Genomic DNA, 22,756 nt, shown 5'->3' with positions numbered 1-22,756 from the left:
TAACCAATAGGTTGGTGGTTCGAGCCCACCCGGGAGAGGTGTTGTGGGGTCTCAGAAGTAGCGTGAAAAGTCATAACTTTTCCACAATTCCTGACAACAATTTAATTTCTGAGCTTCCGTGGCAAATGGTTAGCGCGTTCGGCTGTTAACTGAAAGGTTGGTGGTTCGAGCCCACCCGGAAGCGGTGTTATGGGATCTCAAATGTAGCGTGAAAAGTCATAACTTTTCCACAATACCTGACAACCATTTAATTTCTGAGCTTCCGTGACTCAATGCTTAGAGCGTTCGGCTGTTATCTAATAGGTTGGTGGTTCAAGCCCACCCGGGAGCGGTGTTATGGGTTTTCAAATGTAACGTAAAAAGCCAAAGTTTTTCCAAAATACCTGACGACCATTTATTGTTTGGGCTTCCGTGGCGCAATGGTTAGCGCGTTCGGCTGTTAACCGAAAGGTTGGTGGTTCGAGCCCACCCGGGAGCGGTGTTATGGGCTCTCAAATGTAACGTAAAAAGTCAGAGTTTTTCCAAAATACCTGACAACCAGTCAATTTCTGAGCTTCCGTGGCTCAATGGTTAACGCGTTCGGCTTTTAACCAATAGGTTGGTGGTTCGAGCCCACCCGGGAGCGGTGTTATGGGATCTCAAATGTAACGTAAAAAGTCAGAGTTTTTCACAATACCTGACGAACATTTAATTTTTGGGCTTCCGTGGCGCAATGGTTAGCGCGTTCAGCTGTTAACCGAAAGGTTGGTGGTTCGAGCCGACCCGGGAGAGGTGTTGTGAAGTCTCGAATGTAACGTAAAAAGGCAAAGTTTTTCCACAATACCTGACGAACATTTACTTTTTGGGCTTCCGTGGCGCAATGGTTAGCGCGTTCGGCTGTTAACTGAAAGGTTGGTGGTTCGAGCCCACCCGGGAGCGGTGTTATGGGATCTCAAATGTAACGTAAAATGCCAGAGTGTTTACCACAATACCTAACGAACATTTAATTTTTGGGCTTCCGTGGCGCAATGGTTAGCGCGTTCAGCTGTTAACCGAAAGGTTGGTGGTTCGAGCCCACCCGGAAGCGGTGTTATGGGATCTCAAATGTAGCGTGAAAAGTCATGACTTTTCCACAATACCTGACAACCATTTAATTTCTGAGCTTCCGTGACTCAATGCTTAGAGCGTTCGGCTGTTATCTAATAGGTTGGTGGTTCGAGCCCACCCGGGAGCGGTGTTATGGGATCTCAAATGTAACGTAAAAAGTCAGAGTTTTTCACAATACCTGACGAACATTTAATTTTTGGGCTTCCGTGGCGCAATGGTTAGCGCGTTCAGCTGTTAACCGAAAGGTTGGTGGTTCGAGCCGACCCGGGAGAGGTGTTGTGGGGTCTCAAATGTAACGTAAAAAGTCAGAGTTTTTCCACAATACCTGACGAACATTTAATTTTTGGGCTTCCGCTGTCGCATTTTTTAGCGCGTTCAGCTGTTAACCGAAAGGTTGGTGGTTCGAGCCCACCCGGGAGAGGTGTTGTGGGGTCTCAGATGTAGCGTGAAAAGTCATAACTTTTCCACAATACCTGACAACCATTTAATTTCTGAGCTTCCGTGGCTCAATGGTTAGCGCGTTCGGCTGTTAACCAGTAGGTTGGTGGTTCGAGCCCACCCGGGAGCGGTGTTATGGGATCTCAAATGTAACGTAAAAAGTCAGAGTTTTTCCACAATACCTGACAAACATTGAATTGTTGGGCTTCCGTGGCGCAATGGTTAGCGCGTTCGGCTGTTAACCGAAAGGTTGGTGAATCGAGCCCACCCGGGAGCGGTGTTGTGAAGTCTCGAATGTAACGTAAAAAGGCAAAGTTTTTCCACAATACCTGACGAACATTTACTTTTTGGGCTTCCGTGGCGCAATGGTTAGCGCGTTCGGCTGTTAACTGAAAGGTTGGTGGTTCGAGCCCACCCGGGAGCGGTGTTATGGGATCTCAAATGTAACGTAAAATGCCAGAGTTTTTCCACAATACCTGACGAACATTTAATTTTTGGGCTTCCGTGGCGCAATGGTTAGCGCGTTCAGCTGTTAACCGAAAGGTTGGTGGTTCGAGCCGACCCGGGAGAGGTGTTGTGGGGTTTCAAATGTTACGTAAAAAGTCAGAGTTTTTCCACAATACCTGACGAACATTTAATTTTTGGGCTTCCGCTGTCGCATTTTTTACCGCGTTCAGCTGTTAACCGAAAGGTTGGTGGTTCGAGCCCACCCGGGAGAGGTGTTGTGGGGTCTCAGATGCAGCGTGAAAAGTCATAACTTTTCCACAATACCTGACAACCATTTAATTTCTGAGCTTCCGTGGCGCAATGGTTAGCGCGTTCGGCTGTTAACCGAAAGGTTGGTGGTTCGAGCCCACCCGGGAGCGGTGTTGTGGGGTCTCAGATGTAGCGTGAAAAGTCATAACGTTTCCACAATACCTGACAAACATTTAATTTCTGAGCTTCCGTGGCTCAATGGTTAGCGCGTTCGGCTGTTAACCAATAGGTTGGTGGTTCGAGCCCACCCGGGAGCGGTGTTATGGGATCTCAAATGTAACGTAAAAAGTCAGAGTTTTGCCACAATACCTGACGAACATTTAATTTTTAGGCTTCCGTGGCGCAAGGGTTAGCGTGTTCGGCTGTTAACTAATAGGTTGGTGGTTCGAGCCCACCCGGGAGCGATGTTATGGGATCTCAAATGTAACGTAAAAACCCAAAGTTTTTCCACACTACCTGACGAACCTTTAATTTTTGGGCTTCCGTGGGGCAAAGGTTAGCGTGTTCAGCTGTTAACCGAAAGGATGGTGGTTCGAGCCCACCCGGGAGAGGTGTTGTGGGGTCTCTGATGTAGCGTGAAAAGTCATAACTTTTACCCAATACCTGACAACCATTTAATTTCTGAGCTTCCGTGGCTCAATGCTTAGAGCGTTCGGCTGTTATCTAATAGGTTGGTGGTTCGAGCCTACCCGGAAGCGGTGTTATGGGTTCTCAAATGTAACGTAAAAAGCCAAAGTTTTTCCAAAATACCTGACGACCATTTATTGTTTGGGCTTGCGTGGCGCAATGGTTAGCGCGTGCGGCTGTTAACCGAAAGGTTGGTGGTTCGAGCCCACCCGGGAGCGGTGTTATGGGATCTCAAATGTAACGTAAAAAGTCAGAGTTTTGCCACAATACCTGACGAACATTTAATTTTTGGGCTTCCGTGGCGCAATGGTTAGCGCGTTCGGCTGTTAACTAATAGGTTGGTGGTTCGAGCCCACCCGTGAGCGGATTATGGGATCTCAAATGTAACGTAAAAACCCAAAGTTTTTCCACAATACCTGACGAACCTTTAATTTTTGGGCTTCCGTGGGGCAAAGGTTAGCGCGTTCAGCTGTTAACCGAAAGGTTGGTGGTTCGAGCCCACCCGGGAGAGGTGTTGTGGGGTCTCAGATGTAGCGTGAAAAGTCATAACTTTTCCACAATACCTGACAACCATTTAATTTCTGCGCTTCCGTGGCGCAATGGTTAGCGCGTTCGGCTGTTAACCGAAAGGTTGGTGGTTCGAGCCCACCCGGGAGCGGTGTTATGGGATCTCAAATGTAACGTAAAAAGTCAGAGTTTTTCCACAATACCTAACGAACATTTAATTTTTGGGCATCCGAGGCGCAATGGTTAGCGCGTTTACGTTACACTTGAGATCCCATAACACCGCTCCCGGGTGGGCTCGAACCACCAACCTTTCGGTTAACAGCCGAACGCGCTAACCATTGCGCCACGGAAGCCCAAAAATTTAATGTTCGTCAGGTATTGTGGAAAAACTCTGACTTTTTACGTTACATTTGAGATCCCATAACACCGCTCCCGGGTGGGCTCGAACCATCAACCTTTCGGTTAACAGCCGCACGCACTAACCATTGCGCCACGGAAGCCTAAACAATAAATGGTCGTCAGGTATTTTGGAAAAATTTGGCTTTTTACGTTACATGTGAGAACCCATAACACCGCTCCCGGGTAGGCTCGAACCACCAACCTATTAGATAACAGCCGAACGCGCTAAGCATTGAGCCACGGAAGCTCAGAAATTAAATGGTTGTCAGGTATTGTGGAAAAGTTATGACTTTTCACGCTACATCAGAGACCCCATAACACCGCTCCCGGGTGGGCTCGAACCCTCAACCTTTCGGTTAACAGCCGCACGCACTAACCATTGCGCCACGGAAGCCCAAAAAATAAATGTTCGTCAGGTATTGTGGAAAAACTTAGCCTTTTTACGTTACATTCGAGACTTCACAACACCGCTCCCGTGTGGACTCGAACCACCAACCTTTCAGTTAACAGCCGAACGCGCTAACCATTGCGCCACGGAAGTCCAAAAAATAAATGTTCGTCAGGTATTGTGGAAAAACTTAGCCTTTTTACGTTACATTCGAGACTTCACAACACCGCTCCCGGGTGGGCTCGAACCACCAACCTTTCGGTTAACAGCTGAACGCGCTAACCATTGCGCCACGGAAGCCCAAAAATTAAATGTTCGTCAGGTATTGTGGAAAAACTCTGACTTTTTACGTTACATTTGAGCTCCCATAACACCGCTCCCGGGTGGGCTCGAACCACCAACCTTTCGGTTAACAGGCGAACGCGCTAACCATTGCGCCACGGAAGCCCAAAAAATAAATGTTCGTCAGGAATTGTGGAAAAACTTAGCCTTTTTACGTTACATTCGAGACTTCACAACACCGCTCCCGGGTGGGCTCGAACCACCAACCTTTCGGTTAACAGCCGAACGCGCTAACCATTGCGCCACGGAAGCCCAAAAATTTAATTTTCGTCAGGTATTGTGGAAAAACTTTGGCTTTTTACGTAACATTTGAGAACCCATAACACCGCTCCCGGGTGGGCTCGAACCACCAACCTATTAGATAACAGCCGAACGCGCTAAGCATTGAGCCACGGAAGCTCAGAAATTAAATGGTTGTCAGGTATTGTGGAAAAGTTATGACTTTTCACGCTACATCAGAGATCCCACAACACCTCTCCCGGGTGGGCTCGAACCACCAACCTTTCGGTTAACAGCTGAACGCGCTAACCATTGCGCCACGGAAGCCCAAAAATTAAATGTTCGTCAGGTATTGTGGAAAAACTCTGACTTTTTACGTTACATTTGAGATCCCATAACACCGCTCCCGGGTGGGCTCGAACCACCAACCTATTGGATAACAGCCGAACGCGCTAACCATTGAGCCACGGAAGCTCAGAAATTGAATGGTTGTCAGGTATTGTGGAAAAACTCTGACTTTTTACGTTACATTTGAGATCCCATAACACCGCTCCCGGGTGGGCTCGAACCACCAACCTTTCGGTTAACAGCCGAACGCGCTAACCATTGCGCCACGGAAGCCCAAAAAATAAATGTTCGTCAGGTATTGTGGAAAAACTTAGCCTTTTTACGTTACATTCGAGACTTCACAACACCGCTCCCGGGTGGGCTCGAACCACCAACCTTTCGGTTAACAGCTGAACGCGCTAACCATTGCGCCACGGAAGCCCAAAAATTATATGTTCGTCAGGTATTGTGGAAAAACTCTGACTTTTTACGTTACATTTGAGCTCCCATAACACCGCTCCCGGGTGGGCTCGAACCACCAACCTTTCGGTTAACAGGCGAACGCGCTAACCATTGCGCCACGGAAGCCCAAAAAATAAATGTTCGTCAGGAATTGTGGAAAAACTTAGCCTTTTTACGTTACATTCGAGACTTCACAACACCGCTCCCGGGTGGGCTCGAACCACCAACCTTTCGGTTAACAGCCGAACGCGCTAACCATTGCGCCACGGAAGCCCAAAAATTTAATTTTCGTCAGGTATTGTGGAAAAACTTTGGCTTTTTACGTAACATTTGAGAACCCATAACACCGCTCCCGGGTGGGCTCGAACCACCAACCTATTAGATAACAGCCGAACGCGCTAAGCATTGAGCCACGGAAGCTCAGAAATTAAATGGTTGTCAGGTATTGTGGAAAAGTTATGACTTTTCACGCTACATCAGAGATCCCACAACACCTCTCCCGGGTGGGCTCGAACCACCAACCTTTCGGTTAACAGCTGAACGCGCTAACCATTGCGCCACGGAAGCCCAAAAATTAAATGTTCGTCAGGTATTGTGGAAAAACTCTGACTTTTTACGTTACATTTGAGATCCCATAACACCGCTCCCGGGTGGGCTCGAACCAAAAACCTATTGGATAACAGCCGAACGCGCTAACCATTGAGCCACGGAAGCTCAGAAATTGAATGGTTGTCAGGTATTGTGGAAAAACTCTGACTTTTTACGTTACATTTGAGATCCCATAACACCGCTCCCGGGTGGGCTCGAACCACCAACCTTTCGGTTAACAGCCGAACGCGCTAACCATTGCGCCACGGAAGCCCAAAAAATAAATGTTCGTCAGGTATTGTGGAAAAACTTAGCCTTTTTACGTTACATTCGAGACTTCACAACACCGCTCCCGTGTGGACTCGAACCACCAACCTTTCAGTTAACAGCCGAACGCGCTAACCATTGCGCCACGGAAGCCCAAAAAATAAATGTTCGTCAGGTATTGTGGAAAAACTTAGCCTTTTTACGTTACATTCGAGACTTCACAACACCGCTCCCGGGTGGGCTCGAACCACCAACCTTTCGGTCAACAGCAGAACGCTCTAACCATTGCGCCACGGAAGCCCAAAAATTAAATGTTCGTCAGGTATTGTGGAGAAAACTTTGGCTTTTTACGTTACAACTGATACCTCACAACAACGCTCCTGGGTGTGCTCGAACTACCAACCTTTCGGTTAACAGCCGAACGCGCTAACCATTGCGCAACGGAAGCCAAAAAATTAAATGGTCGTAGGTATTGTGGAAAAATTATGACTTTTTACGCTACATCTGAGACCCCAAAACACCGCACCCGGGTGTGCTGGAACCACCAACCTTTTGATTGATAGCTAAACGCGCTAGCCATTGCGCAACGGAAGCCCATAAATTAAATGGTCGTCAGGTATTGTGGAAAAGCTTCGGCTTTTTACGTTACATCTGAGACCCCACAACACCGCCCCCAGATTTTTGATATTGTATTAAAAAGATGAAGGTTAATTTGTCTCACTTAATTTAAATTCGAATTACTAACTAGCTTTCTCGGCAACGGCCATATCACGCTGAAAACACCGGTTCTCGTCCGATCACCGACAATAAGCAGCGTCGAGCGCAGTCAGTACTTCGGAGGGAGACCACTTAGGAACAATGCGTGCCGTTTGCTTTTTCACTTTTTTTTTCCTCTTTTAAATTCCAATAGATATGAAAAAAAAGCAAACATATTTTCTTTTTGTTATTGTTTTAAAATGATGAAGGTTAATTTGTCTCACTTAATTTAAATTCGAATTATTAACTAGCACTCTCGGCAACGGCCATATCACGCTGAAAACACCGGTTCTAGTCCGATCACCGACAATAAGCAGCGTCGAGCGCAGTCAGTACTTGGGAACACTGCGTGCCGTTGGCTTTTTCCTTTTTGTTTCCTCTTTTAAATTCCACCAGATATGAAAAAAGCAAACATATCTTCATTTTGTTATTGATTTATAAAGATTAAGGTTAATTAAATGCAAATTATTATCTAGCACTCTCGGCAACGGCCATATCACGCTGAATACACCGGTTCTCGTCCGATCATCGAAGTTAAGCAGCGTCGAGCGCAGTCAGGACTTGGGAGGGAGACCACTTAGGAACACTGCGTGCCGATGGCTTTTTCACTTTTTTTTTCCTCATTTAAATTCCAATAGATATGAAAAAAAGCAAACTTATTTTCTTTTTGTTATTGTTTTAAAAAGATGAAGGTTAATTTGTCTCACTCAATTTAAATTCGAATTATTATCTAACACTCTTGGCAACGGCCATATCACGCTGAAAACACCGGTTCTCGTCCGATCACCGACAATAAGCAGCGTCGAGCGCAGTCAGTACTTCGGAGGGAGACCACTTAGGAACAATGCGTGCCGTTGGCTTTTTCACTTTTTTTCCCCTTTTAAATTCCAATAGATATGAAAAAAAAGGAAAACAAATTTTCATTTCTGAGCTTCTTTGGCTCCATGGTTAGCGCGTTCGGATGTTAACCAAAAGGTTGGTGGTTCGAGCCCACCCGGGAGAGGTCCTGTGGAGTCTCAGATGTAGCGTGAAAAGTCATAACGTTTCCACAATACCTGACAACCATTTAATTTCTGAGCTTCCGTGGCTCAATGGTTAGAGCGTTCGGCTGTTAGCCAATAGGTTCGAGCCAACACGGGAGCGGTGTTATGGGATCTCAAATGTAACGTAAAAAGCCAAAGTATTTCCACAATACCTGACGACCATTTATTTTTTGGGCTTCCGTAGCGCAATGGTTAGCGCGTTCGGCTGTTAACCGAAAGGTTGGTGGTTTGAGCCCACCCGGGAGAGGTGTTGTGGAGTCTCAGATGTAGCGTAAAAATTCAAAACTTTTCCACAATACGTGACAACCATTTAATTTCTGAGATTCCGTGGCTCAATGGTTAACGCGTTCGGCTGTTAACCAATACGTTGGTGGTTCGAGCCCACCCGGGAGTGGTGTTGTGGGATCTTAAATTTAACGTGAAAAGTCATAACGTTTCCACAATACTTGACGACCATTTAATTTCTGAGCTTCCGTGGCTCAATGGTTAGAGCGTTCGGCTGTTAACCAATAGGTTGGTGGTTCGAACCCACACGGGAGCGGTGTTGTGGGATCTCAAATGTAACGTAAAAAGTCAGAGTTTTTCCACAATACCTGACGACCATTTATTTTTTGGGCTTCCGTAGCGCAATGGTTAGCGCGTTCTGCTGTTAACCGAAAGGTTGGTGGTTCGAGCCCACCCGGGAGAGGTGTTGTGGAGTCTCAGATGTAGCGTGAAAAGTTAAAACTTTTCCACAATACGTGACAACCATTTAATTTCTGAGCAAACGTGGCTCAATGGTTATCGCGTTCGGCTGTTAACCAATAGGTTGGTGGTTCGAGCCCACACGGGAGCGGTGTTGTGGGATCTCAAATGTAACGTAAAAAGCCACAGTTTTTCCACAAAACCTGACGACCATTTAATTTTTGGGCTTCCGTGGCGCAATGGTTAGCGCGTTCGGCTGTTAACCAATAGGTTGGTGGTTCGAGCCCACCCGGGAGTGGTGTTGTGGGATCTCAAATGTAACGTGAAAAGTCATAACTTTTCCACAATACTTGACGACCATTTAATTTCTGAGCTTCCGTGGCTCAATGGTTAGAGCGTTCGGCTGTTGACCAATATTTTGGTGGTTCGAGCCCACACGGGAGCGGTGTTATGGGATCTCAAATGTAACGTAAAAATCAGAGTTTTTCCACAATACCTGACGACCATTTATTTTTTGGGCTTCCGTAGCGCAATGGTTAGCGCGTTCTGCTGTTAACCAATAGGTTGGTGGTTCGAGCCCACACGGGAGCGGTGTTATGGGATCTCAAATGTAACGTAAAAAGTCAGAGTTTTTCCACAATACCTGACGACCATTTATTTTTTGGGCTTCCGTAGCACAATGGTTAGCGCGTTCGGCTGTTAACCAATAGGTTGGTGGTTCGAGCCCACCCGGAAGAGGTGTTGTGGGGTCTCAGATGTAGCGTAAAAAGTCAAAACTTTTCCACAATACGTGACAACCATTTAATTTCTGAACTTACGTGGCTCAATGGTTAGCGCGTTTGGCTGTTAACCAATAGGTTGGTGCTTCGAGCCTACCCGGGAGCGGTGTTGTGGGATCTCAAATGTAACGTAAAACGCCAAAGTCTTTCCACAATACCTGACAACCATTTAATTTCTGAGATTCCGTGGCTCAGTGGTTAGCGCGTTCGGCTGTTAACCGAAAGGTTGGTGGTTCGAGCCCACCCGGGAGCGGTGTTGTGAAGTCTCAAATGTAACGTAAAAAGCCAAAGTTTTTCCACAATACCTGACGACCATTTATTTTTTGGGCTTCCGTAGCGCAATGGTTAGCGCGTTCGGCTGTTAACCGAAAGGTTGGTGGTTCGAGCCCACCCGGGAGAGGTGTTGTGGAGTCTCAGATGTAGCGTAAAAATTCAAAACTTTTCCACAATACGTGACAACCATTTAATTTTTGAGAATCCGTGGCTCAATGGTTAACGCGTTCGGCTGTTAACCAATACGTTGGTGGTTCGAGCCCACCCGGGAGTGGTGTTGTGGAATCTCAAATGTAACGTAAAAAGCCTAAGTTTTTCTACAATACCTGACGACCATTTAATTTTTGGGCTTCCCTGGCGCAATGGTTAGCGCGTTCGGCTGTTAACCAATAGGTTGGTGGTTCGAGCCCACCCGGGAGTGGTGTTGTGGGATCTCAAATTTAACTTGAAAATTCATAACTTTTCCACAATACTTGACGACCATTTAATTTCTGAGCTTCCGCCGCTCAATGGTTAGAGCGTTCGGCTGTTAACCAATAGGTTGGTGGTTCGAGCCCACACGGGAGCGGTATTGTGGGATCTCAAATGTAACTTAAAAAGTCAGAGTTTTTCCACAATACCTGACGACCATTTATTTTTTGGGCTTCCGTAGCGCAATGGTTAGCGCGTTCTGCTGTTAACCGAAAGGTTGGTGGTTCGAGCCCACCCGGGAGAGGTGTTGTGGAGTCTCAGATGTAGCGTGAAAAGTTAAAACTTTTCCACAATACGTGACAACCATTTAATTTCTGAGCAACCGTGGCTCAATGGTTATCGCGTTCGGCTGTTAACCAATAGGTTGGTGGTTCGAGCCCACCCGGGAGTGGTGTTGTGGGATCTCAAATGTAACGTGAAAAGTCATAACTTTTCCACAATACTTGACGACCATTTAATTTCTGAGCTTCCGTGGCTCAATGGTTAGAGCGTTCGGCTGTTGACCAATAGGTTGGTGGTTCGAGCCCACACGGGAGCGGTGTTATGGGATCTCAAATGTAACGTAAAAATCAGAGTTTTTCCACAATACCTGACGACCATTTATTTTTTGGGCTTCCGTAGCGCAATGGTTAGCACGTTCGGCTGTTAACCAATAGGTTGGTGGTTCGAGCCCACCCGGGAGAGGTGTTGTGGGGTCTCAGATGTAGCGCAAAAAGTCAAAACTTTTCCACAATACGTGACAACCATTTAATTTCTGAGCTTACGTGGCTCAATGGTTAGCGCGTTTGGCTGTTAACCAATAGGTTGGTGCTTCGAGCCTACCCGGGAGCGGTGTTGTGGGATCTCAAATGTAACGTAAAAAGCCAAAGTTTTTCCACAATACCTGACAACCATTTAATTTCTGAGATTCCGTGGCTCAGTGGTTAGCGCGTTCGGCTGTTAACCGAAAGGTTGGTGGTTCGAGCCCACCCGGGAGCGGTGTTGTGCAGTCTCAAATGTAACGTAAAAAGCCAAAGTTTTTCCACAATACCTGACGACCATTTATTTTTTGGGCTTCCGTAGCGCAATGGTTAGCGCGTTCGGCTGTTAACCGAAAGGTTGGTGGTTCGAGCCCACCCGGGAGAGGTGTTGTGGAGTCTCAGATGTAGCGTAAAAATTCAAAACTTTTCCACAATACGTGACAACCATTTAATTTCTGAGCTTCCGTGGCTCAATGGTTAGAGCGTTCGGCTGTTAACCAATAGATTGGTGGTTTGAGCCCACACGGGAGCGGTGTTGTGGGATCTCAAATGTAACGTAAAATGTCAGAGTTTTTCCACAATACCTGACGACCATTTATTTTTTGGGCTTCCGTAGCGCAATGGTTAGCGCGTTCGGCTGTTAACCAATAGGTTGGTGGTTCGAGCCCACCCGGGAGTGGTGTTGTGGGATCTCAAATGTAACGTGAAAAGTCATAACTTTTCCACAATACTTGACGACCATTTAATTTCTGAGCTTCCGTGGCTCAATGGTTAGAGCGTTCGGCTGTTTACCAATAGGTTGGTGGTTCGAGCCCACACGGGAGCGGTGTTATGGGATCTCAAATATAATGTAAAAATCAGAGTTTTTCCACAATACCTGACGACCATTTATTTTTTGGGCTTACGTAGCGCAATGGTTAGCGCGTTCTGCTGTTAACCAATAGGTTGGTGGTTCGAGCCCACACGGGAGCGGTGTTATGGGATCTCAAATGTAACGTAAAAAGTCAGAGTTCTTCCACAATACCTGACGACCATTTATTTTTTGGGCTTCCGTAGCGCAATGGTTAGCGCGTTCCGCTGTTAACCAATAGGTTGGTGGTTCGAGCCCACACGGGAGCGGTGTTATGGGATCTCAAATGTAACGTAAAAAGTCAGAGTTTTTCCACAATACCTGACGACCATTTATTTTTTGGGCTTCCGTAGCGCAATGATTAGCGCGTTCGGCTGTTAACCAATAGGTTGGTGGTTCGAGCCCACCCGGGAGAGGTGTTGTGGGGTCTCAGATGTAGCGTAAAAAGTCAAAACTTTTCCACAATACGTGACAACCATTTAATTTCTGAGCTTACGTGGCTCAATGGTTAGCGCGTTCGGCTGTTAACCAATAGGTTGGTGGTTCGAGCCCACCCGGGAGTGGTGTTGTGGGATCTCAAATGTAACGTGAAAAGTCATAACTTTTCCACAATACTTGACGACCATTTAATTTCTGAGCTTCCGTGGCTCAATGGTTAGAGCGTTCGGCTGTTTACCAATAGGTTGGTGGTTCGAGCCCACACGGGAGCGGTGTTATGGGATCTCAAATGTAATGTAAAAATCAGAGTTTTTCCACAATACCTGACGACCATTTATTTTTTGGGCTTCCGTAGCGCAATGGTTAGCGCGTTCTGCTGTTAACCAATAGGTTGGTGGTTCGAGCCCACACGGGAGCGGTGTTATGGGATCTCAAATGTAACGTAAAAAGTCAGACTTTTTCCACAATACCTGACGACCATTTATTTTTTGGGCTTCCGTAGCGCAATGGTTAGCGCGTTCCGCTGTTAACCAATAGGTTGGTGGTTCGAGCCCACACGGGAGCGGTGTTATGGGATCTCAAATGTAACGTAAAAAGTCAGAGTTTTTCCACAATACCTGACGACCATTTATTTTTTGGGCTTCCGTAGCGCAATGGTTAGCGCGTTCGGCTGTTAACCAATAGGTTGGTGGTTCGAGCCCACCCGGGAGAGGTGTTGTGGGGTCTCAGATATAGCGTAAAAAGTCAAAACTTTTCCACAATACGTGACAACCATTTAATTTCTGAGCTTACGTGGCTCAATGGTTAGCGCGTTCGGCTGTTAACCAATAGGTTGGTGGTTCGAGCCCACCCGGGAGTGGTGTTCAGGGATCTCAAATGTAAGGTAAAAAGTCATAACTTTTCCACAATACTTGACGACCATTTAATTTCTGAGCTTCCCTGGCTCAATGGTTAGAGCGTTCGGCTGTTAACCAATAGGTTGGTGGTTCGAGCCCACACGGGAGCGGTGTTATGGGATCTCAAATGTAACGTAAAAAGTCAGGGTTTTTCCACAATACCTGACGACCATTTACTTTTTGGGCTTCCTTAGCTTAATGGTTAGCGCGTTCGGCTGTTAACCGAAAGGTTGGTGGTTCGAGCCCACCCGGGAGAGGTGTTGTGGAGTCTCAGATGTAGCGTAAAAATTCAAAACTTTTCCACAATACGTGACAACTATTTAATTTCTGAGCTCCCGTGGCTCAATGGTTATCGCGTTCGGCTGTTAACCAATAGGTTGGTGGTTCGAGCCCACCCGGGAGCTATGTTGTGAAGTCTCAAATGTAACGTAAAAAGCCAAAGTTTTTCCACAGCCGAACGCGATAACCATTGCGCCACGGAAGCCCAAAAAACAAATGGTCGTCAGGAATTGTGGAAAAACTTTGGCTTTTTACGTTACATTTGAGACTTCACAACAGCGCTCCCGGGTGGGCTCGAACCACCAACCTTTCGGTTAACAGCCGAACGCGCTAACCATGGAGCCAAAGAAGCTCGGAAATGAAATGGTCTTCAGCTATTGTGGAAAAACTCTGACTTTTTACCTTACATTTGAGATCCCATAACACCGCTCCCGTGTGGGCTCGAACCACCAACCTATTGGTTAACAGCCGAACGCTCTAACCATTGAGCCACTGAAGCTCAGAAAGTAAATGGTTGTCAGGTATTGTGGAAAAGTTATGACTTTTCACGCTACATCTGAGACCCCACAACACCTCTCCTGGGTGGGCTCCAACCACCAACCTTTTGGTTAACATCCGAATGCGCTAACCATGGAGCCAAAGAAGCTCAGAAATGAAATGGTCTTCAGCTATTGTGGAAAAACTCTGACTTTTTACCTTACATTTGAGATCCCATAACACCGCTCCCGGGCGGGCTCGAACCACCAACATTTTGGTTAACAGCCGAACGCGCTAACCATTGCGCCACGGAAGCCCAAAAATTAAATGGTCGTCAGGTATTGTGGAAAAACTTTGGCTTTTTACGTTACATTTGAGATCCCACAACTTCGCTCCCGGGTGGGCTCGAACCACCAACCTATTGGTTAACAGCCGAACGCTCTAACCATTGAGCCACGGAAGCTCAGAAATTAAATGGTTGTCAGGTATTGTGGAAAAGTTATGACTTTTCACGCTACATCTGAGACCCCACAACACTTCTCCTGGGTGGGCTCCAACCACCAACCTTTTGGTTAACATCCGAACGCGCTAACCATGGAGCCAAAGAAGCTCAGAAATGAAATGGTCTTCAGCTATTGTGGAAAAACTCTGACTTTTACCTTACATTTGAGATCCCATAACACCGCTCCCGGGTGGGCTCGAACCACCAACATTTTGGTTAACAGCCAAACGCGCTAACCATTGCGCCACGGAAGCCCAAAAATTAAATGGTCGTCAGGTATTGTGGAAAAACTTTGGCTTTTTACGTTACATTTGAGATCCCACAACACCGCTCCCGGATGGGCTCGAACAACCAACCTATTGGTTAACAGCCGAACGCTCTAACCATTGAGCCACGGAAGCTCAGAAATTAAATGGTTGTCAGGTATTGTGGAAAAGTTATGACTTTTCACGCTACATCTGAGACTCCACAACACCTCTCCCGGGTGGGCTCGAACCACCAACCTTTTTGTGGAAAAGTTTTGACTTTTCACGCTACATCTGAGACCCCACAACACCTCTCCCGGGTGGGCTCGAACCACCAACCTTTCGGTTAACAGCTGAACGCGCTAACCATAGCGCCACGGAAGCCCAAAAATAAAATGTTCGTCAGGTATTGTGGAAAAACTTTGGCTTTTTACGTTACATTTGAGATCCCACTACACCGCTCCCGGTTGGGCTCGAACCACCAACCTATTGGTTAACAGCCGAACGCTCTAACCATTGAGCCACGGAAGCTCAGAAATTAAATGGTCTTCAGCTATTGTGGAAAAACTCTGACTTTTTACCTTACATTTGAGATCCCATAACACCGCTCCCGGGTGGGCTCGAACCACCAACCTTTCGGTTAACAGCCGAACGCGCTAACCATTGCGCTACGGAAGCCCAAGAAATAAAAGGTCGTCAGGTATTGTGGAAAAACTTTGGCTTTTTAAGTTACATTTGAGACTTCACAACACCGCTCCCGGGTGGGCTCGAACCACCAACCTTTCGGTTAACAGCCGAACGAGCTAACCATTGCGCTACGGAAGCCCAAAAAATAAATGGTTGTCAGGTATTGAGGAAAAATTATGACTTTTCACGCTACATCTGAGACCCCACAACACTTCTCCTGGGTGGGCTCCAACCACCAACCTTTTGGTTAACATCCGAACGCGCTAACCATGGAGCCAAAGAAGCTCAGAAATGAAATGGTCTTCAGCTATTGTGGAAAAACTCTGACTTTTACCTTACATTTGAGATCCCATAACACCGCTCCCGGGTGGGCTCGAACCACCAACATTTTGGTTAACAGCCAAACGCGCTAACCATTGCGCCACGGAAGCCCAAAAATTAAATGGTCGTCAGGTATTGTGGAAAAACTTTGGCTTTTTACGTTACATTTGAGATCCCACAACACCGCTCCCGGATGGGCTCGAACAACCAACCTATTGGTTAACAGCCGAACGCTCTAACCATTGAGCCACGGAAGCTCAGAAATTAAATGGTTGTCAGGTATTGTGGAAAAGTTATGACTTTTCACGCTAAATGCAGGTTACTCTATGGTCAAGTAAAACTAGTAATAATTGACGAAATTTCAATGGTTGGAGCGAAGGTGTTTAATCGGGTAAACGCTAGGTTACAAGAGATTATGGGTTGTCCTGATTATTTTGGTGGTGTGTCTGTCGTTCTAGTTGGAGACTTTAACCAATTGAGACCAGTTTGCGATTATTTCGCATTTCAAGGTCAAAGTGAGAAAGATAATCCTTACGCGTCGTTAATTGGTAACCCAATATGGGAGCAATTTGAATTTGCCGAACTTGAGGAAATTATGAGACAGAGGGATGATAAAATATTTGCTGAAGCTTTAAATAGAATGGCTGTGGGAAGTATGACTCAAAATGATATTGATTTCTTTAGTAGTCTGGAGGTAACGCCTGAGCGTGTACCCCCAAAAGAAGCGATACATCTTTTCGCCACTAACGCGGAAGTAAACCAATTTAATCAAAATAAGCTTTTAAACATGAATACGGAAAAGGCTGTTTCGGTTTCAGTAGATGTTGTCAATGGTGATCTTAGTAGTGAAGTTAAAAATAACATACTTTCCCAAGTTGAAAAGTTAGCAACGTCTGATACGTATGGTCTGCCCAAACAATTGACTCTTGCGTGTGGCGCGAGATATATGATGACCAACAATGTTGACACCTCTGACGGACTAACTAATGGCGCGACAGGTTGGTTAAGAAAGATAGAGTACGGCACAAATAGGGTCGGGGATAAAATCCCGTTCAGGGTATGGATGGAGTTTGACGATCCCAAAGTTGGGAAAATGTTGAGGCAAAAATTTCATGGTTTATATTTGAATAGTGATATTAACGCTTCGTGGACGCCTGTTGAAAAGGTCATCAAGTCGTTTAATAGAAAATGGAGACAAAATAATGCCTCAGTTTCTAGGAAACAATTGCCTTTGGTTGTTTCTGAGGCCATTACGATACATAAAAGTCAGGGTGATACTTACTCCTCGGTAGTGGTTCATTGTAAGGCTACAAAAAAAATTGAAAGAGCGCATTTATATGTGGCTTGTAGTAGAGCGAAAACCGCTTCCGGTTTATATATTGATGGAAAATTTAAAGTTCCTAATTCACCCAAAAACAACCTAGTAGAATTGGAACTTAAGAGGTTGCGAGACACAAAAAGCATCGAACTACCTTTCTTGCATGATCCCCTTTACATTTATGTACATAACGTGCAGTCTTTAAATGCTCATTTAGAAGATGTTTTAGCAGACAATGTAATAATGAAAAGTCAAATGTTATGTTTTGTTGAAACGTGGAAAAAAGAGACGGACGATTTTAGAGTGCCATCTTTTAAGGAAGTAGGTGGTATTTACTTGCCAAGTACGGCACGCAGAGTTGCTTTTGGTTCGTCCATATATTTAAGAGACACGCCTAAAAACGAAGTTAAAGAGATGGATACTAGAGTTTTACGAAGCGACATTCCTGTTAGAAATTCTCACGTGGAACGTTGCTGGTTAGATGTTTACATAGAAGGAGAACTTATATCTGTGGTATTGTTGTACAAATCTCCCTTAGGAAGTTTGAGAACTGTGTTTGAGGACTTTAACCCTTTGTTTGACATGAAATATGATTCGTCTATTCCAACAGTTGTGGTTGGAGATTTCAATATTAACTTTTTAAAGAGCCAAACGGCACTGAGAATGTTCTTTGATTCACATGGAATATCTCTTTTGCCGGGTCTAGAACAAAAGTATTCTACTGACTATCATTGTCAATTAGATTTGGCGTTTGGTAACAAACTTTTTCGAGACCGATACGATGCATGTTATAGAGAGTCTTATTATTCTTACCACAAGGGTATTTGCATTTTTAAAAGAACATAGTTTGAAATGGAAAAATTTATTTAAAGCAAGGTGGAGCTCCAGTGCGCCCCTTATTGACGACCTTTCTATTGTACATTGGGTTTAACTTGTTAGGATAATTTTCAGATCCTCCCTAATGCATTAAGTTTCATTGTTACCTACCTACGGCAAGGTAAAATTATTATGTATATACAAGGTTAGGCATCACGGTAGGGGCGCCAATGGAGCCGCATGTTGCTTTAAGGGTCTAAACTACGAGAAATAGGCTTGGGATCCTTGGCTAAGAAACCCACATATGGCTTGGGATCCTGTACTAAGAAACCTAAAATTAGGCTTGGGATCCTGTACTAAGAAACCTAAAATTAGGCTTGGGATCCTGTACTAAGAAACCTAAAATTAGGCTTGGGATCCTGTACTAAGAAACCTAAAATTAGGCTTGGGATCCTGTACTAAGAGACCCACTTAAGGCTTGGGATCCTTGACTAAGAGACCCACTTAAGGCTTGGGATCCTTGACTAAGAGACCCACTTAAGGCTTGGGATCCTTGACTAAGAGACCCACACAAGGCTTGGGATCCTTGACTAAAGAACCCACATCTGACTTCAAGATTTGAAAAAAAAATGGTAAGTATCATTATTGGAATTGACGGTCATATAAGTTTGGTATTAATCCATTTAAAAATATGGTATATTTTATGAGTAACCTGGAGGATTGGCGTAGTTCATGAGTAGCCTACAGGATTTGCGTAGTTCATGAATAACCTAGAGGTTATGCGTAGTTCATGAATAACCTAGAGGTTATGCGTATTTCATGAATACCCTAGAGGTTATGCGTAGTTCATGAATACCCTAGAGGTTATGCGTAGTTCATGAATACCCTATAGGATATGCGTAGTTCATGAATACCCTACAGCATTGGTTTAGTTCATGGGTAACCATGGAGGACAAGGCCAACGAAATTGTAAACAAGGTATGTAATAGTGATAATTAGTTAATGGGGATAATCGTTGAGGTGATTTATTGTGGTTCTTCAGAAAATACGTCGGGAAATATATATCAAGGCTTATCCTTAGGCTTAATAAAGGTGAAATACAACTCTCAAAACGTTAAAATGGTTGCGTCAGATGACTGAGATCTGGAGCGGCAACTGTGGGTTCATGTAAAGGCGAACCACTGATCAAAGTGTAAGTGTTGCACCAAGTTTCATAGGTTTGGTGAAGAATGGAGCAATTTTGTATAGCGTACTTTAAAAATGTTTTAGGTATGGCGAAGCGGAAATGGCTGAATAATCGGCGACAATTCAATAGTCCTAGTCGAAAATCCCCTTTTTTCGGCAAAACGCGGCCGAGGTGATTTTGAAAATGTTCCTGGCTGCGTTTTCTGCCGTTGGTAACACTGCAGCGTCCTCAAAAGTTGGCCAACGCTCAAAGCGGAAGTTGGACTTCGCCGCAATTGATCGACTAGAACTATAGTTCTAGCACGTTCAATGTTATGGGAGCAGCAAGTAGAGCAATACAAGGGCGGGCTGCATAGCGGTCTAGCAGTGGAAATACAGAAAGGAGAAAAACTTAACGCCAAGAGGCAGAGTTTTCCTATTTTGTGGAACTGGAGTCGTCTTGGTCTTTGTTATCTGAAACGTACAGCGCCAATACACCTATGTAATAGTTTCGAAAAAACGAAACATTATGAACTACGCCTCATCTACTAGGTTATTGCTTTCTTTCGGACGCTATCCACCAAACATTCATCCTTAATCAGTCTGAAGAAGTTTTTAATATTAATAGTCCTAATTTGATTGTGGTTTTTTCCCAAATGGGTTTTCCCAGAGCCTTTTTTCCCACATGCGCTGTGGGTTTTTATGGTTCGAATTAGCTTGTATTATGACATGAATATTTGACATCCATTGCATCGTTTGTTAATGCTATTAATCAATTTATTCGTGGATAGCTCAGACGTCAGAGTGGAAAATCAATCATTTAAAAATAAGTGTTTTAATATTAATAATTCAACTGTGATTATGGTTTTTTCCCAAATGGGTTTTTCCAGAACCTTTTTTCCCATATGCGCTCTGGGTTTTTATGGTTCGAATTAGCTTGTATTATGACATGAATATTCGACATCCATTGCATCGTTTGTTAATGCTATTAATCAATTTATTCGTGGATAGCTCAGACGTCAGAGTGGAAAATCAATAATTTAAAAATAAGTGTTTCAATATTAATAATTCAACTATGATTATGGTTTTTTCCCAAATGGGTTTTCCCAGAACCTTTTTTCCCATATGCGCTGTGGGTTTTTATGGTTCGAATTTGCTTAATGTTAAATTATACTGAAGGTTCCAATATATAATGTTAAATAACTATTCATTGTTGTATATAGATAGAAACGTTGAAGTATTATAAATACTGTTCTGTTAATGGTTTTTCAAGAACCTTTTGTTCCCATATGTATTGTGGGTTTTATGGTTTTAATTAGGTTATATTTAACTTTTACTGTACAGTTTAATATTATGTTATTTATTTCTTTGTATATATTGAAGTATTGTTGAAGTGTTATAAATACTGTCTTCTGAGACTAATGTAATATTATAAATACTGTCTTCTGAGCCTAATGTACTTTCAGAATGTTATGGTCTTGAATTAAATGAAAAGTAAATAAAGTGAACGTTAAAATATATGACATCGTCCCTACATTATGTAAGATGAACCTCGTTCGGCCGTCGAAGGTAATTTAAGACAAGTAATGATGATAATATACAAGTATGAAGTCGATAAGTTTTATAATATAGGGGTAATTAAGTGACTATTTTAAAATTCAATTCCTGCACTTGCAAAGAATTAAAAAAAGCGATAGATGCATATATTTAGGTTGTTTAAGGGGTAGTGATAGTCATCTCCACTCGGAGAGGTAATATTTTGGCTTTCCCAACTTGTTACCTTACATTTGAGATCCCATAACACCGCTCCCGGGTGGGCTCGAACCACCAACCTTTTCGTTAACAGCCGAACGCGCTAACCATTGCGCCACGGAAGCCCAAAAATTAAATGGTCGTCAGGTATTGTGGAAAAACTTTGGCTTTTTACGTTACATTTGAGATCCCACAACACCGCTCCCGGGTGGGCTCGAACCACCAACCTATTGGTTAACAGCCGAACGCGATAACCATTGAGCCACGGGAGCTCAGAAATTAAATGGTTGTCACGTATTGTGGAAAAGTTTTGACTTTTTACGCTACATCTGAGACTCTACAACACCTCTCCCGGGTGGGCTCGAACCACTTACCTTTCGGTTAACAGCCGAACGCGCTAACCATTGCGCCACGGAAGCCCAAAAAATAAATGGTCGTCAGGTATTGAGGAAAAACTTTCGCTTTTCACGCTACATCTGAGACCCCACAACACCTCTCCCGGGTGGGCTCGAACCACCAACCTTTCGGTTAACAGCTGAACGCGCTAACCATTGCGCCACGGAAGCCCGAAAATTAAATGTTCGTCAGGTATTGTGGAAAAACTTTGGCTTTTTTCGTTCCATTTGATATCCCACAACACCGCTCCCGGGTGGGCTCGAACCACTAACCTATTGGTTAACAGCCGAACGCGATAACCATTGCGCCACGGATGCCCAAAAATTAAAAGGTCGTCAGGTATCGTGGAAAAACTTTGGCTTTTTACGTTACATTTGAGACTTCACAACACCGCTCCCAGGTGGGCTCGAACCACCAATCTTTTGGTTAACAGCCGAACGCGCTAACCATGGAGCCAAAGAAGCTCGGAAATGAAATGGTCTTCAGCTATTGTGGAAAAACTCTGACTTTTTTCCTTACATTTGAGATCCCATAACACCGCTGCCGGGTGTGCTCGAACCACCAACCTTTTGGTTAACAGCCAAACGCGCTAACCATTGCGCCACGGAAGCCCAAAAAATAAATGGTCGTCAGGTATTGTGGAAAAACTTTGGCTTTTTACGCTACATTTGAGACTTCACAACACCGCTCCCGGGTGGGCTCGAACCACCAACCTTTCGGTTAACAGCCGAACGCACTAACCATTGCGCTACGGAAGCCCAAAAAATAAATGGTCGTCAGGTATTGTGGAAAAACTCTGACTTTTTACGTTACATTTGAGATCCCATAACACCGCTCCCGTGTGGGCTCGAACCACCAACCTATTGGTTAAAAGCCGAACGCTCTAACCAATGAGCCACGGAAGCTCAGAAATTAAATGGTTGTCAGGTATTGTGGAAAAGTTATGACTTTTAACGCTACATCTGAGACTCCACAACACCTCTCTCGGGTGGGCTCGAACCACCAACCTTTTGGTTAACATCCGAACGTGCTAACCATGGAGCCAAAGAAGCTCAGAAATGAAATGGTCTTCAGCTATTGTGGAAAAACTCTGACTTTTTACCTTACATTTGAGATCCCATAACACCGCTCCCGGGTGGGCTCGAACCACCAACCTTTTGGTTAACAGCCGAACGCGCTAACCATTGCGCCACGGAAGCCCAAAAAATAAATGGTCGTCAGGTATTGAGGAAAAACTTTGGCTTTTTACGTTACATTTGAGACTTCACAACACCGCTCACGGGTGGGCTCGAACCACCAACCTTTCGGTTAACAGCCGAGCGCGCTAACCATTGAGCCACGGAATCTCAGAAATTAAATGGTTGTCAGGTATTGTGGAAAAGTTGTGAGTTTTCACGCTACATCTGAGACCCCACAACACCTCTCCCGGGTGGGATCGAACCACCAACCTTTCGGTTAACAGC

At 44.8% G+C, this 22,756-nt stretch overlaps 1 protein-coding gene, 1 long non-coding RNA gene and 3 pseudogenes across 3 annotated transcripts; all 5 read left to right on the top strand.

The window, feature by feature from the left end:
- Window positions 1–7,161: 7,161 nt before the first annotated feature.
- LOC149590292 (5S ribosomal RNA) lies at window positions 7,162–7,280 on the top strand (annotated as a pseudogene).
- A 365-nt stretch (window positions 7,281–7,645) lies between these two features.
- LOC149590291 (5S ribosomal RNA) lies at window positions 7,646–7,764 on the top strand (annotated as a pseudogene).
- Window positions 7,765–7,903: 139 nt separating this feature from the next.
- LOC149590290 (5S ribosomal RNA) lies at window positions 7,904–8,022 on the top strand (annotated as a pseudogene).
- Window positions 8,023–16,171: 8,149 nt separating this feature from the next.
- Window positions 16,172–17,574, top strand: LOC149590289 (uncharacterized). Its single transcript, XM_089861774.1, has 2 exons — window positions 16,172–16,904; window positions 16,979–17,574. Exons 1-2 carry the CDS (start codon window positions 16,212–16,214, stop codon window positions 16,979–16,981), a joined length of 696 nt encoding a protein of 231 aa, XP_089717900.1. The 5' UTR covers window positions 16,172–16,211; the 3' UTR covers window positions 16,982–17,574.
- Window positions 17,575–17,892: 318 nt separating this feature from the next.
- On the top strand, window positions 17,893–19,690 carry LOC149590288 (uncharacterized). Of its 2 annotated transcripts, none has more exons than XR_016379566.1 (3): window positions 17,893–18,959; window positions 19,063–19,138; window positions 19,251–19,690. It is a non-coding gene; the product is annotated as an uncharacterized LOC149590288 (long non-coding RNA). The 2 variants fall into 2 exon arrangements; XR_016379565.1 differs by lacking the exon at window positions 19,251–19,690 and having other exon boundaries at window positions 17,893–18,613; window positions 18,690–18,959; window positions 19,063–19,154.
- The last annotated feature ends 3,066 nt before the right edge of the window (window positions 19,691–22,756 follow it).

Source organism: Phalangium opilio, unplaced genomic scaffold (genome assembly GCF_054372755.1).
Source record: "Phalangium opilio isolate 3A_F unplaced genomic scaffold, DU_Popi_V2 ptg000505l_1, whole genome shotgun sequence".
NCBI lineage: Eukaryota > Metazoa > Arthropoda > Arachnida > Opiliones > Phalangiidae > Phalangium > Phalangium opilio.
Note: the sequence above shows the minus strand (reverse complement) of the source record. Positions and strands in the feature narration are given on the sequence as shown.

Bases quoted from the DNA above. Each gene is read 5' to 3' on its own strand.
- LOC149590289 (XM_089861774.1), top strand. From the start codon at position 16,212: ATGGTTGGAGCGAAGGTGTTTAATCGGGTAAACGCTAGGTTACAAGAG.